The following is a 16,281-nucleotide window of genomic DNA, read 5'->3' as shown; positions in this document are numbered from 1 at the left end:
GGTATGTAGCTAGAGAATGGACCTGAGTACTGCCCATCTCTAACCTATCCTGCTGTGAGCCTGGGCAAGTTCCCTAGATAACTCTTGTTATCTAAGTGGAGAGAATGTGCCTATCAGAGAATTCCCTCCTCTGATGAAATGACAAATACGCATCCTCTCCCTCCTCCCTCTTGAGTATTATTGTGAAAATGGATAAAATAAAATGTCTAAAGTACCTTATTCAAGCAAAGCTCATTCTCATTATCTATTATGTTACTAGGTTATGTCATCTTGTCATGCTGTGGTCAGGAATGGAATAGTTGAAAAGCTAGTAGTGTTTTCCTGTGATCTCTTTTTGATGGTTATGTGAACCTGCCTAGCAAAACAAAAATTGAAGGAGTCCCAAATTAATGATCTTATATCTTTCCAAGAGAACAGAGAACAGTATCCCCTTAGCTCAAAATGTAATCTTACATCAAAATTTTTTTTGACTTTAGATTCTTTCTAATTTACATTCCATTAAATCATGTAAATACTAGTTAAGGTTGTATAAAAGCCCTTAGCAAAGTGTGGAAGTGAGCCTATGTTTTCCCAGGTTGTATCAGTGGGATAGAGCTCTGTCAACATCTACTCAGTTTAAAAAATTTTGTCTACCAGCATCAGGCCTGTACAATTACAGATAATTCCAGTATGAAGTGAGTGGTTTACAACCAAAATACTGTAGATCTGTCTGGGAACAAAAAGAAAGTACAGTGTTGGAAAGATCAGTATCACATGGGAACCTGGAATGGATGAACTAAGGTAAGCTAGATATAATCAGACAAGAAATGGAAAGATTAAACATAGACACTTAGACGTCAGTGACCTTAAATGGGCGAAAATGGGTGCATTTAAATTCAAGTGATTGTTACATCTACTACTTTGGACAAGAGTCCCTTACAAGAAAGAGAGAAGCCCTCATACTCAATAAAAGAGTGAGAAAAGCAGTACTCGAGTATAATCTCAAAAATGATGAAATGATATTTATTCAAATCCAAGGCAAACTATTCAGCATAATAGTAATAATACAAGTTTATGCTCCAACCACTGATGTCAAGGAAGCTAAAGTTGCTCTATGAAGACCTACAATACTTTTTAGAAATAACATAAAAAAAAGATATATTCACCATAGGGGATTGGAATGCTAAATTAAGCAATCAAAAGATAATTGGACTAATAGGCAAGTTTGGCCTTAGAATAGACTAATAGAATTTCATCAAGATAATTCTTGTTATAGCACGGTTTTCAGCTCTTCACATGGACATCACTAGATGGTCAGTATTGAAATCAGATTATGTACTTTGTAGAAGCTCAGATTATGAGCTTGTTACAAGTAATTTGCAAAATTCTTGTTGCAAAATTTAGGATTAAATTGAAAGAAGGAAAAATCATCAGATCATATGTTGCATCTTTTCACCAACTTATAGCCATACATCCTGAAGAATGAAGTCAAGTTGGCTCTAGGAAGCACTGTTAAACAATAAGCACTTACTGGAAGTGATGGAGTACCTATTTAACTATTTAAAATACTAAAAGATGATGCTGTTAAAGTGTTGCATTCAAAATGCCAGCAGATTTGGAAAACTCAGTAGTGCCTACTGAATTAGAAAAGATCAGCTTACATTCCAGTCTTAAAGAAGGGCAATACCGGAGAATGTTTAAACTGTCAAAGAATTGCATTCATTTTACAAATCATTAAAGTTATACTTGACATTCTGCAAGCTGGGTTTCAGCAATATAAGTAACTGTTTTTCAAAATAGAAGAGTAAACTGGTTTTCAAAGAGGCAGAAGAACTAGAGATCAAATTGCCAACATTCACTGAATAGTGGAGAAAGCAAGAGAGTTCCAGAAAAACATCTAATTCTGCTTCATTGATTACGGTAAAGCCTTTTAAAGTATGGATAGCAAATTGTGGCAAGTTCTCAAGGAGATGGGTGTTGGTACCAGTTCATCTTGTCTCCTGAGGAATCTATATATGAATCAGTAAGCAACAGAAGCAACAGAACTGATTGGTTCAGTATTGGGAAAGGAATACAACAAGACTATATATTGTCACCTTATTTATTTATATGCAGTATACATCATGCAGGATTCCAGGGTAGACAAATAAAAAACTGAAAATAAGATTGCTGGGAGAAATATCAACAGTCTCAGATATGGAGATGATACAACTTTGATAGCAGAAAGTGAAGAATAAGAAGCTTCTTGACGAAGATGAAATACGAGAATGTAAAAGCTAAGTCGAAGCTTAATATTAAAAAATTAACAACTAAGGTCTTAGCATATAATGGTCCCTTCACTTCCTAGTAAATAGGAGGAAAAGAAATGGAAATAGTGTCAGATTGTATATTCTTGGGCTCAAGTCATTGCAGTTGATGATTGCAGCCATGAAATTAAAAGATGCTCATTCCTTAAAAGGAAAGCTAAGGCAAACCTGGACAGCATACTAAAAAAACTTTTATTATTTTGCCAACAAAGATCCATGTTGTCAGTTATTATTTTCCCATTAATAATGTAGGGCATGCAAGGGCATGCAAGTTGAACTTATAAGGAAAACGTAGTGCCACAGAATCAGTGCTTTCAAGTGGTAATGCTAGAGAAGACTTTTGAGAGTCCCTGGGACAGTAAGAAGACTTAAAGAAATTAACTCAGACTATTCATTGGAATGGCATATACTGAAGCTAAAACTTAAGTACTTTGGCCGCATAAGAAGAAGACAGGACTCATTGGAAAAGACCTTAATATTGGGAAATATTGAAGGCAGAAAGAAAGGAATGGCAAAAGATGAGTTGGATACATAGTGTCATGGGAACAATGAATGTGAGCTTGAACAGATTTTAGGAGAGAGTGTGTGCTGTGATAACTCACAGCAACTTGTCCAGCAGTAGGCTATTTTGTTTGTGCTCTCAAAGCCATCCCAGCCATGTTTGAAAACATTTTTAGCTTTGGCCACTTCTCTGTGACAGTGTATCATGTAGAAGGGTACCTGGAATCATGAGTTCTTGAAGTATTAATATTGTATTTTTCCACTTTAGTCTACTTTATTTCCCCTTTCCTTATACTGTACTCCATCCAAATTAGTTTTCTTGTTGTTTCTCACACATAGTACTCCTCTCTCTCATCTTTCTGCCTGTCCATTGGCTGCTTTCTATGCTTGTAATGCATTTCTTTCTGTCTCACCTGTGCTTCTTAGTATCTCTCTCTTTTTTTTTAATTTAGTGGAAATGCAACTTCCATATGAAAACTTTACTGTTTTCCCAGCTTCTAATACTCTCCCTCCATTTACTTTGAATTTGTATGTACTTCTTATCTCCTCAATAAAATGTAAACTCCTTGAGGGCAGAAATTGTTACAATTTTGTCTTTGTATTCTCAGCAAACCAGATCAATTCCTTGCTAGTGATAAGTGCTTAATGTTTATTGATTAACTTATTGATTGACCACTTGTGATTTGACATAAAATGATTTAATTTATTTCTGTAGGCATGGTTTAAGTTAGATTAGAACTGGAAAGAACCTCAGAGACCATGTGGTGCAAACTTTTCTTTTAATGTGAAAGAAACAAAAGCCCAGGCAGTGAAATGACTTCTCTAAGGTCACATATGTAGATTTGAACCCCCATCTTCCATTTTTCCAATCAGTTTATCAAGCAGTCTTCAGTGGTGGCAGAGCAGGTTCCAGGCACCAAGTGCTAGGAGTACAAAAACAAGCAGAAAGAAAGTCCTTGTCCCAAGGATACATTCTAATGGAGAGAGGGGACACAAAAAGGGAGCTTAAAAGCAAGGGGAAGAAAGAAAGAAGGTACTAAAGTGCTATGAAATCCAGGAAGTCAGAGTCATACCCAGGAAGAAAAAGAGCAGGAGAAAGAAGCTGGCCTGATGGCATATGGAGGAGGAAGTAGATTTTCCAGGCTGAGATATACATGGTCAGAGATTTATCTGGGCTGCCACTCTTTAAAAAAGTATTGCACAAAAGAGTTCAGTAGCACAAAAGACAACAGTCATAGGTACTAGAAATAATAAATTATCCCAAAGGAGAGGAGAGGCAAGAGAGTAGAATCTTGGAGAAGTGAAAAAAAGTTCTAATTTCTTAAAGTGACCAGAATGTTTTTATTCTTGTTTAAGGTAAAACTATTTTAAGTATTCTCAAATTCAGTATTGTGTATCTATCTGTCTATCCATTTCTATCTATTTATATATGTGTATATATAGAATATATGTACATATATATAAAAGAAGGATACAGAAAGTTAATAAATGGAAATTTCTTGTGGAATTAACTAGTCAATACATGGTATTAGAATCTTATAAATTGGGCATAAATTGTTTCTGTAACCATTTACTCTAGATTAATATGATAACATTTTTGTCTGAAGAAGGGCAATTATAGTTTGAGCTTATATGTTAACTTAAATTGTTTTAATTTCCCTAAGTGAACCATTTGTTTACCGGTTCTATAAGTAAAATTGAGTTCCAGATTAGAAATGAAAATTCAGCTTTCTCTTCTTCCTAATGAGATGAGGACCTTTAATAAAACCTTGTGGAGCATAGTGCAGAAAAAATATAATTTTTTTGTCCTTTGCTTTGTATGAAGTATATCATAATTTCCTTTTTGTTTTTATATTTCAGGCCTATTATTACTCAGCCATCATTGAGGATGTGATACTGCGTTTTTCTTGGACTATCCAAATCTATGTCATCACCCTAAATCTGACCCCTCATGTTGGGGATATCATCTCTACTGTATTTGCTCCCCTTGAGGTTTTTCGGTAAGTGAATGAGCTGAAAATTTTCTTTTAGATTTATTTTAACCAGGAAAAAAAATTTTTTTTTTTGTAAAAAATTAGAAAACCACTAATTAAAGAAATGCAGACTGGCTAATTCTAATAATATGCTTCTAAATTAGAATTTGAATTTCCAGCTCATGCTGATAAAAAGTTAGTTTTTGTATTGGACAAAAGACAATTAGTGACTAGACCTATAATTTTATTGTTATTGGGAACTTCGAAATGATGAAACTCTATCAAAGCAGATGAGTATCCTCACTGCAACTCAAGTCTTCAGTTTCTTCAGAGGGCATCTGCCCAGGATTACAGAGCCTACATGTGCCCACACTGAGCTTAAACAGCCAGGACTTCCCGGCTTCAGTGCTGGCTCTATCACTACCCAGCTTCCGTAAGCAGCCAAATAGGGCTGAACCCTTGAAGCCTCAGTCAAACTTCCCAGGGTTGGAACATGGAGAGAACAAAAACTTCTCTGGTTTTCTTCTTTTTAAAAAATTACCAACTTCTAGGTGTGTGACCCTGAGCAAATCACTTAATCCCAATTGCCTCAACCAAAAAAAATTCTAATTCATTTTAATAGAAAATATCTTTTGTATTTCTGAAAAGCAAGATATTAGCAGTGGTGACAGAAAGTTGTCTTTGACAAGTGAAACCTATTGACATTTATCTAAAACATTTCAAGATGTCATATTATTTATGTTGGAAGGCCTACGATATAAATAAAAGATTTCTGCCTTTTGGGGGCTCACACTGACTGTTATTCACCACGTTACCTGCCACAAATGTTCCAAACTTCAACTCTGTCCCTTCTCACATTACTTGGGCAGATGAACCTTCCTCCTATTTTACCAAAGAGATGAAGCTAAGGAGAGTCACTTCATTTCTCCTCTCTGCTCCTCTAAAGTTCTCAATAATCCTTAGCTTCTCTTCAGTAGTCTGAGAATGATGTGGCCCTCCTCTATCCCAGAGCAAATCTTCTTCACCATTCCTCTTGACTTTGATACCTGAGGCATCCCTTCTCAATCATCTCTCTCTATTGGCTCCTCAGGCATGCTCTCAGGTCTCACCTGTCCTTCAAAAAAAGCTTTCCCTCAATCTTCTTTCTTTCCCAAAAGAATAGTCTACACTCTGCTGCTACTTTCTCACCAGCTACTTATTCTTCAAACTTTTCCTATCTGGCTTTGTTCCTCACTGCTCCATAATGGAGCATAATAATAATAATATTGGTATTAATGGAGTACTTTGAAGTTAGCAAAGCACTCAGGTCTTCTTGTTTGATCTTTACTGTGGCCCTTAGATCTGGGTAGTGAAGGTACCCATTTCATAGCAGAGGAAATGAAGGCTTAAGTAATTTGGGTCATGTTGTTATTCTTTCATTTAAGTTGGGGCAATTCTTTGTGATCCCATTTGGGGTTTTCTTGGCTCAGATACTGGAAAATGGAAGGCCATTTCCTTCTCCAGCTCATTTTACAGATGAGAAAACTGAGGCAAACAGGATTAAGTAACTTGCCCAGGGTCACCCAGCTAGGAAATATCTGAGACTAGATTTGAACTCAGTCTTCCTGACTCCAGGCCCAGTACTCCCTCCATCGCTGCCCCCTCACTTCCCCTCTGGAGTCATGCAGCTGGTAACTTCTCAGAGACAGGCCTGAAGTCCTGCTCTGTCTCTTGCAGACCTTTTGCTCCATCCACATGCCATCTGCTCACACTACCGAAATAGCTGTAAGATCTACATTCTCCTCCTAAGGACTGAATTCAGGGTGTGTTTTCCTGTCCTGGTCTTCCATCTCTCTCAGTGTCGATACTGTTGACTGTTCTGTTCCCTCCCTCTCCTCTCTTGTCTCCCTTTCTACCTCCTCATCCAGTCCCTTCCAGCTCTCCCCCAACAGTGTGTCTCACTGATTCTTCTTTCTGTCTCTGTACCCAGGCCACTGGCCCTCTCAGCATTGTCCTCCTGATCACATCAACCTCCTCCTTAAAAACTTCCAGGACTTCAGTACCCTGGTCACTAACGCATAAACCCTGAATTCTAGCCTTAAAGGCCCTTTCCAGACTAATCTGACATTGCTCCCTTCATAGGGAAATAGAGTGTAGTGGAAACAATATTAACCTTGCAATCAGGAGACCTGGGGTCAGGTCCCAGCTCTTCTGCTCACTTGTTGTTGTGACCATGTAATATAGGCATGTTTCTTGAAGAAATTAAAGCTTAATTTCCTCATGTATAAAGTGGAGATAAAATTAGTTACTCCAATAAAGTTTTAGTAAATAGAAGTTTCCATAATTGTTATTTGTGCATTCTATACACTAACAAAACTTCATTAATCCTTGTCCTGTGCTTCAGAAAATAGTGGTTTTTCTAAATCAAAACCCAGCAAGTTCCCCTGAATTGTCATATTTTCCCTAGTGATAGAAATGGTAATTATTTTAATTCCTCCTAGATGTGCAAATCTTAAATAATTTCTTTATTAATGGGACCAAGATATTTTAGAACTGAGTTTCCCTGTCTTCTTTTCTCTCCCTTCCCCCTACCTGTGGACTACTGTATAGAAAGTAATATTGTATGGGGTTTTTGTTAGTTGCTCTGTAGATCATTTATTGTTCTTAAAGAATGTATTAGATTTCTAATTACATACGTGGGGTTTTAAAGGTGATATGGATTGATATGATATTGTTGAGGAAATATTTTTGAAGTACATTTTGACATAATTTTTTTTCTTTCCTCATTCTGCCCCTCCCTTTAAAGACGGTTTGTATGGAATTTCTTCCGATTGGAGAATGAACATCTAAACAACTGTGGTGAATTTCGTGCTGTGCGGGACATCTCTGTGGCTCCCATGAATGCAGATGATCAAACCCTGCTAGAGCAAATGATGGACCAGGAGGAGGGGGTGCGGAACCGTCAGAAGACCAGGACATGGAAGTATAATCAGAGCCTGACACTACGCCGACCTTACCTGTCTCAGTATGTATCATGTCTGTTTTCGGAGTACTTAGTTCTTTTAGATTCTAGCAAAAAGTAATGTTTAGACTAGGAAAATGAGTTTTCACAAGTGACTTCTGCAGAGGAAGCCTCAAGATTCTTGATGCAGTTTTAAGATATGAAAACTTAAAAGTAAGACTTTAGGGACACTGGCTACATATAATAAAATCTTATTATAGCACAAACCTCCTAATTAAAACTTCTTCTCTATAGCACATTCAAATCACCACCTTTTGGAGGCCTTCACTGAGGCAGTTCAGTTCACTTTTACCTAACCTGGAATCTACTTTTGAGCTACCTTTGTTTTGGGAAAAGGAAACTCAACTAATTAAAATTACTTGTGAATTATTCATTTGAAAAGTTGAAGTGTTTTTAGATGCCCTTACAACACATATTTATACATAAATATTAACTTGCTAATTAAAGTCAGAGAATCTTAACTTTAGAAGGGACATCAAAGATCCATTAATCTAACTGTATGTGAACAGATTACCCCCCCTCTACTGCTCCTATGTTGTAGTTATTTAGTTGCTTTTTGAAGGTCTTCAGTCTCAAGGCAATTATTTTGGCCAATCATTCTTTTTTTTTTTTTTAATAAGTCTTTATTCTCCGCTTCTCATTTCATGTCCTTTCAATATTATCCTTTCACCAGTGTCCTTCCAAAAATGTGGTACCTAGAACAAAGTGGCACAAACAAAAATACTCCAAATAGAGGCTCAGAGTAGAGAAAGTTTGAAATAACTGTTGTAGTACCCCTTGTTTCCTGTCTAGCAGCATTGCAATACTCACTTAAGATCTGATAAGATCATTCTTGATGTTCTGTTGGACAAGATAAATGTGGGCTGAGTGATAGTAGTTAGGTACATTTAGAACCAGTCATTTGGAACTAAAAGTGATCGGAATAGGGCCATTTCAATTTAACTGAAGCTCTCTAGCATAATGCCCCTAGGGATCTATGTTTGGGCCTACACAATTCAACATTTTTATCGGACTTCGATAAAAGCATTTAATCTGTGGGCTAGCAATATCAGGTCCCCTAAAATTGCTTAATAGTCTTGAATGATAGATAAAACCTATTAAGATGAGATTTAATAGGGATAAATAAAAAGTCTTTTATCATTACATTAAAAAATTCTGCTTGTGTGAAGGATGGGAAAAGCACAGTTGGGCACTAGAGAAAACTGTTGGAGATTTTAGTTTAGTATATGTAAGACCTAATAGCTGAAAAAGAGAATTCATCCTTTAGCTGCATTAATAAAGGCACAGTGTCCAGGACTAGGAAGTGATAATTCTGTAATACCCTGGTCAGGCCACATCTGCAGGCAGACATTAACAATCTAGAATTAACCAGAGAGAGGTGGGTGGGCTTTTGTGACATAAGAGGATGCATTGAAAGAATTCTCAATTTTTATTCTTAAAGAAAAATCTTAAGTGATTATAATAATGACACTCAAATATTTGAAGGGCTGTCATGTAAAGGAAGATTTCAGTTTCTTCTGTAATTGTCGCCTGATGCAGAAAGACTTTCCAATAACAAGAACTGCTTTAAAATGGAGGTAGCTCCCTCTGGAGCTTCCCTTCTTGAGGCTCAGGCTAAACGACTATGTGTCAGGGGTGCAAGCTAAAGGATTTTGGTTCAGCTACAGCTAGTTCTTCCCACTCTATAAGTCATTGTCTCTGATTCTGAGGAATTAGCATGAATTTTTAATGAGTCACATAAGCTTGATGGAACCATGTGGTTTGATATTCCTTTTGCCACGCCTGAGTAGTAACAGAAAGTACACAGTGTCTGTATACCCACCTTGGCCCAGAGGCCAAGATGAGCCCAGAGGCTGTTTAAGGAGATGAAAGGCCCACTGTAGAATGTAAATGGGAGAGGGTTGTGGAAATGAGGCCTGAGGGGAGGGGTGGAGCATCAGAGTGCCTGAAGTCTGCAAGATTGTCAGCCAGCTACTTTTGTGGCCCAGGTTGTCCTTTAACCCTATTTTGCCTCAGTTCTTCCTCTGCAAAATGAACTAGAGAAAGAAAAAGACTCCAATGTGTTTGCCAGGAAAACTCCAAGTGGGTTCAGAAAGATTTGGATGTGACTGAAACAACTCAGTAGCTCTAACAAGAGTTGACCATGGAGTCCAGAGAGGACAGAGATTTAAGTGTAGCATGATGGGGTGACTGGACTTGAACTTGGAAAGACTGCCCATTGATATGAAGGTACAAGAGCATTTCCTTTTCTAAAGAGTCAGTGTTCCCTAACTTGGAAAAGATTGACACATACCAATTTCCTGCATAATTGGTTTGAATGAAGTATATTGAAATATTGCTAGAATTCAACCTAATACAACGTGGAATTTAGTATGTGCTCTCATTCGTGATCATTTATTACTGAAAATACCAGGAACCTTTATTCAATTACTCTTAACATCCCTAATATTATTGTGTAGCATGAATTCTAAGAGATTCTACAAAAATTCCAGAATACTTGATAATTCTTGATTGTTCACAGTAATGAGGAGGAAGTTATTACAAAAATTTAGAGGATGAAAAAGTCATTAACAGTTGACCATGTATTTCACACTTTAAAACTCTTCTCTTTGACTATAATCTCCTATACTATCTCAACCACCCTTTCAATTCTACTAAACATGTGCAATATAAACACTGCCCTCATTAAGACTGCTAGCTAGTTCCTGAACTCCTTCCTATGTGGCTAGTCATTCTCCTTTCATCTGCTTTCTTTACTAGGCAGAACCCTGTTGCCATTCATTTCAGTGATACTTTCACTAAAACTAGAATCCTTTATACCTTAACTTTTTGCCATATGTATCTAGGGATCAATCAACCAGAATTTTTTAAGCAGCTACTAAATGCCAGAGCCAGTAAGACACTGCCGGGGAGGAAAGAGAGACCCCCCCAAAAAAAAAAAGTAGCCCCTCCCCTCAAGGAACTTACTATGGAAACAACAGGTACATTTATATGTATACATATAAATTTTTTAAAAATGTGAGATAATTAGGAAGGAATGAAAGTAGGAAGAACAGGAAAGACTTCTTATTGAAACCTTGAGCTTAGTCTTTAAGGAAATTAGAAATTTCATGAGACAAAATTAAAGAAGGTGTACATTCCAGATATGAGGAATAACCAAAGACATTTTGATAAAATATTGAGAAAGTGAGGAAGAGAAGAAAGGCCAGTTTAAGTAGATCATTGAAGATAAGAAGGTTGATGTATAATGAGGCTAGAAAGACAAGATTGAGAGTATGTTGTGAAATGCTATGAACTTAAAAAAAAAGAAGGCTATGAACTTTACATAGAAATTTATCTTAGAAGCAGTATGAGGAAGCCACTGAAGCTTTAATATAAAAATGATATGATCAGATCATTGAAGTTTATTCACATAGTCAGATCTGACTTAAGGGAAGAAAGAGGAAAGAGATGAAGTAGGGAGGCAAATTAGGAGTCCATTGCCATTGTCCAAGCAAGTCAAGATCAGGGCTTGAGTAGAGAGTGTTGCATGTTGGTTGCTTGTTTGGTTGGTTATCTTTCATTCTTGAAGACAACCAAAATGTAGAGTCAAGGTACAGTGGTCTGACTGTGGCTGATCAGACCAATACAAGCCTAGACTGCTCTGCCACATATAGTCCACAACTCTGACACAAATAGTCCACAGCAGCATTTGGGGTGGATTTTCTTTCTTTTTTTTTTTTTATTTTATAATAACTTTTTATTGACAGAACCCATATCAGGGTAATTTTTTTACAACATTATCCCTTGCACTCACTTCTGTTCTGATTTTTCCCCTCCCTCCCTCCACCCCCTCCCCTAGATGGCAAGCAGTCCCATATATGTTAAATATGTTGCAGTATATCCTAGATATAATATATGTGTGTAGAACTGAACAGTTCTCTTGTTGCATAGGGAGAATTGGATTCAGAAGGTAGAAGTAACCTGGGAAGAAAAACAAAAATGCAAATAGTTCACATTCGTTTCCCAGTGTTCTTTCTTTGGGTGTAACTGCTTCTGTCCATCATTTATCAATTGAAACTGAGTTAGATTTCTTTGTCAAAGATGTCCACTTCCATCAGAATACATCCTCAAATAGTATCATTGTTGAAGTGTATAATGACCTCCAGGTTCTGCTCATTTCACTCAGTATCAGTTCATGTAAGTCTCTCCAGTCCTCTCTGTATTCATCCTGCTGGTCATTTCTTACAGAACAATAATATTCCATAACATTCATGTACCACAATTTACCCAACCATTCTCCAATTGATGGGCATCCATTCAGTTTCCAGTTTCTAGTGTGGTGGATTTTCTAACTCTATACATTTCATGTTGCTTTTCAGCTGCTTTAGTTCTGCTTTGCTCATAGAGCACAGAGCTTTCTCTGATGAGGGCATTCCCTGCTGGACAGTCCTATGTCACACAAACAATTCCAAAGTTAAGAGAGACCTTGAGAGTGTCCTTGTATTACTTTTTCTGACCACCTTGTAAGCACTTGCCCTGTGTGAGTGCTCCACAAAATAGTCTTTTTGGCAAGCATATGTTTGGCATTTGAGCAGCATGGCCAACCTATTGAAGTTGTGCTCTCTGAAGTAAAGGTTGAATGATTGGCGGTTTAGTTCAAGAAAAGACCTCAGTGTCCTGTACTTTATGCTTCCAGGTGATCTTTAAAGTCTCCCTAAGACAATTCAAATGGAAACCATCCAATTTTCTGGCATGGCGCTGATATACTGTCCAGGTTTCACAGGCATACAACAATGAGGTCAGCAGAACAACGCTGTAAACTTTCAGTTTAGTAGCCAGTCTATTATCTCTTCTCACCACATTTTTCCTTGGGACCCTTCTAGATATTGAACTAGCTCTGGCAGTGTATGTGTCAGTCTCATTATCAATGTGTTCTTCCTTGGAAAGTATACTGCCAAGGAAAGTGCACTTATCCACAGTTTTCAAAACTTCTCCATTTACTGTAACCAGTAGTCCCACATAAGAATCTAGTGCAGTGTTGGTGATGGACCACTGTGTTTTCTTGATGTTAATTGTTTGGATAAAATTATCACAAGCAGCAGAGAATCAATTCATATTTTGTTGCATCTCAGCTTCAGAGATGGCATTCTCAGGTAGATGACCATTTTCCAGGTGAAGGATCAACCTATAAAGGAGGACTCTGGCAAGAATCTTGTCAGCAATTACTGAGAGAACCCCTCCCCTCACCTATACTCCTCTCATTATCACAGAACAATCTATTTTCTTAATCTTTATAGAGCTGGACTGTAGAAGCACAGAACTCCTGGGAGGTAACTTCCTCTTGCCAAAAATGGAAAATTTTAGTTAGCTTTTGTATGAGCAATGGACTCCCAACTTTGTAAATCTTAGCTGTAATAGAATCATTACCAAGTGCCTAATGGCATTCTAAACTTCTCCAATTGGAACTTCAGCTAGAGAGGGGTTGACTCCAACCTAATTGTGGCTTCAGCATTGATTGATAATGATCTGTCTCTCTAGAATCATGTCCTTATCACTAATCAATGTGGCTCCATCAGCACTGAATAGTTGAAAAGCCCATAAATAGCCTTCAAGGCATCATAAAAGTGCTTCAGATTGTTACTTAACTGCATAAAAGTGAATTTCATCCACCTTCTTACTAAGCCAAGAATATTGCACCTCTCTAAGCTTCACTTGTACTTTACTTTTGATGGAATTAAGTGCTGTGGTCTTTGGGATGGATGAATTTTCCTACAAGTACACCCTCCAGAGTTCTCATTTTTCATTTAGCAGCTTCTGAATTTCCCCATCATTTTCATCAGTCTTAATGTTTGTGAGTATTTGGACCCAGATGAGCACATGTGGCGCCCAACACCAACTCTCTGAAAGCTACCCACCCCTTTTCTGCTTTACTGTTGCTTTTCCTTCCAAGTTAGCAAAGAGCTGTTACCAGCTCAAAGAAGCACTCTAATCTAGTGACATAAATCTTCTGATGATTATTTTGCCTTGGGGCTGCCATTTTTGTTGAATGTGAATGTTTGGCTTGGAGAGGATAAGTCTGTAATCACCCTCCACCATCCCTTGCCTTTGTCATTCTCACATCCTGCTTGTCTCTTCTTATAGTCACATAGAGAAAGGTAAAAGATGTTGTAGAGTTGGAAATCTCAGGATTTGACTACTTTCCCCTATCTTTATCTAATCCCTTTCCAGGCTGCCACCTCTTACTAAAGAAAGGCATGAAGAAACCTTATTGATTTCACTGCACACCAGTGCAGTTAACCTCCGAAAGTCTTTTTTATTCTTCTTTATTCCCTAAAGGGCCCCTGTCTTCAGCTTGCTTCCAGTTGTAATTCTTTTTTATGTGCCTTCTGCTGCTCCCCATTCTCCCCTTTTGCTCCTCAAGGAAGGAGGACCCCCTTCCTTTTCAAACTGAGCTCTCCCCTTGTGCCCTAGATCTTGGCCCTTATTCTATCAGGTATCTCTTAATCTCTTGCATCTTCAGTATCCATTTCAGTGACTCCTTTTCATCTACCTACAAACATATTTCCTCTACCCTAAAAAATAAAACCCCCAAAAGCCTTCCCTTCTTTATGTTACTTCCTCTTCCCCTTGTATTTTTTCTTTAGCTGCCAAATTTTTTAAAAGTGATTTTTAATTAATACCTTCATTTCCTCACCACTGTCACCTTCAGCCCCTTATTGTTTCCCTTTCCCATCACTTTTCTGAAAATATATAGGAGTATCTGCTATATAGAATTCATTGTGCAGGGTGCTATTCAACAAGAATCAAATAAGGAAAATGAATTCAGTTGTCTTTCTCTTTGAAATTCTGTGGTATTATCACCCATCAACAGAAGGGGTCAGTATAATCCCACAATATTCTGATTTCAAAATTTAGAAGGTTCTGGGGGAAATAGTACAAACTTTTCAAATAGAATCATAAGGTCATAATTTTGGATCTTCTCATTTGCTGGGCAAGGACTCTGACACCCATAGAAGTTAAGTAAATCTAAGGTCTCACTAGTAATCAGTAAAAGAGACAGGGTTGCTGACATACCTTGCTATGCTATCTAAATCAAAATCATTGAAAATCAAAATTGAAGGACACAGCAGGATTTTTTGTGTAACTTACTATCCAGTACAGGAAAAATCTTCTCTAGAGTCTAGACAGATAAATTCTTCAGGACTGTGTTTGAAACACTTCTGATACATAGAGTACATTGCCTTGAAAGGCAGCCTGGAAAGCCCAGTTTTCTCTCTGTTAAACTTTCTCAAGAAAGTTTTCTCTTATGTGAAACCAAAATCTGTTGCTTCTTAACTTCTATATATTAGTCTCAATTTTGACTTCTAGATCATCAAAGGATGAACACATCTTCTCTTTTGAATGTGACATGCCTACTACGGCTAATTTTTGTGTGCTAAATGTCCCCAGTTATTCAACTATTCTTTAAGAATTTATTTTCCATGTCTTTTACCATTCTGACTCTCCTCTTTTAAATAAACTCTTAATTTCCTTGCTGCTTCTTAATCGTACTGCTCCAAATTGAACCTGTTACTTTAATTGCAATGAGACTACTACTTTCAGTGACTTAGATACCTTAATTTTGTTAACGTACTCACTCAGCAAACATATATTAAGCCCTTAGTCTTTCCCAGACATTGTGCTAGGTATTAGAAATGCAAAGGTATAAAGCAAAACAACCCTTTTCCTCAAGGACTATATCATAAGAAGTAAGATGTTTACTTACAAATAGATGTAAAGTTCAATATCTAATGAAACTGCGAAAGTCCTCATATAAGAACTAGCTCTTGAAGTGAACTTTGGAGGGAGCTAGAGGCCATGGTGGCAAAAGTTAGGAAGGAGTACATTCCAGTCATAGGGTAGAATCTGTGCAAAGACACAGAGTTGGGAAATAGAATGTTATCTATGAAGAAAAGCCAGTAAACCAGTCTTTCTTGCTCATGGTGTGCATGTGTATAATACTTTGGAAAGGTAGACTGGAACCATATTGTAAAGAAGTTTATATGTTATCCTATAACTAATAAGAAACCACTGGAATTTTTTTGAGCAAAAGAGTATACTTTAAGAATAGCCCTTTAGGAAACATACTGTGTACAAAGTAACAGCAATTTATATCATAAGATAAAGAACTGATGGTATCTGACTAGAGATTGAAGCATATTTTTTTTTAACTTTTATTTTTCTTGAGGGTTTTTTTGGTCTGTTTTCTTTTACATGACTATTATGGAGATATTTTTGCATGACTTAAACATGTATAACCTATATTGAATTGCTTGCATTCTCAATGAGAGAGATTGGGAAGACAAGAAGGGAAAGAATATGGAACTCAAAGTTTTCAAAACAAATGTTGAAAATTGTTTTTACATGTAACTGCAGAAAAATAAAATAATAATAAAGGAAAAAAATATTAGCCTTTTATCATCTATGTGAAGAATAGATTTGCAAAAAGAGAAACTTGGGACAGGGAACACAGGAAATCAGTCAATTAGTTTATAGAAAG

The 16,281-nt window shown here is 37.1% G+C and overlaps 1 protein-coding gene across 1 annotated transcript in view; it reads left to right on the top strand.

Annotated features, from left to right (window-relative positions):
- XPR1 (xenotropic and polytropic retrovirus receptor 1) overlaps positions 1 to 16,281 on the top strand; it is a 200,546-nt gene that overhangs the window by 172,263 nt on the left and 12,002 nt on the right. Inside the window, exons 13-14 of the mRNA XM_051998838.1 lie at positions 4,647 to 4,786; positions 7,545 to 7,763. Of these exons, the coding sequence (XP_051854798.1) occupies positions 4,647 to 4,786; positions 7,545 to 7,763 (359 nt within the window). The remainder of the gene's footprint in view (positions 1 to 4,646; positions 4,787 to 7,544; positions 7,764 to 16,281) is intronic.

Source organism: Antechinus flavipes, chromosome 4, assembly GCF_016432865.1.
Source record: "Antechinus flavipes isolate AdamAnt ecotype Samford, QLD, Australia chromosome 4, AdamAnt_v2, whole genome shotgun sequence".
Taxonomy (NCBI): domain Eukaryota; kingdom Metazoa; phylum Chordata; class Mammalia; order Dasyuromorphia; family Dasyuridae; genus Antechinus; species Antechinus flavipes.
This window is presented reverse-complemented; position numbering and strand designations above follow the sequence as displayed.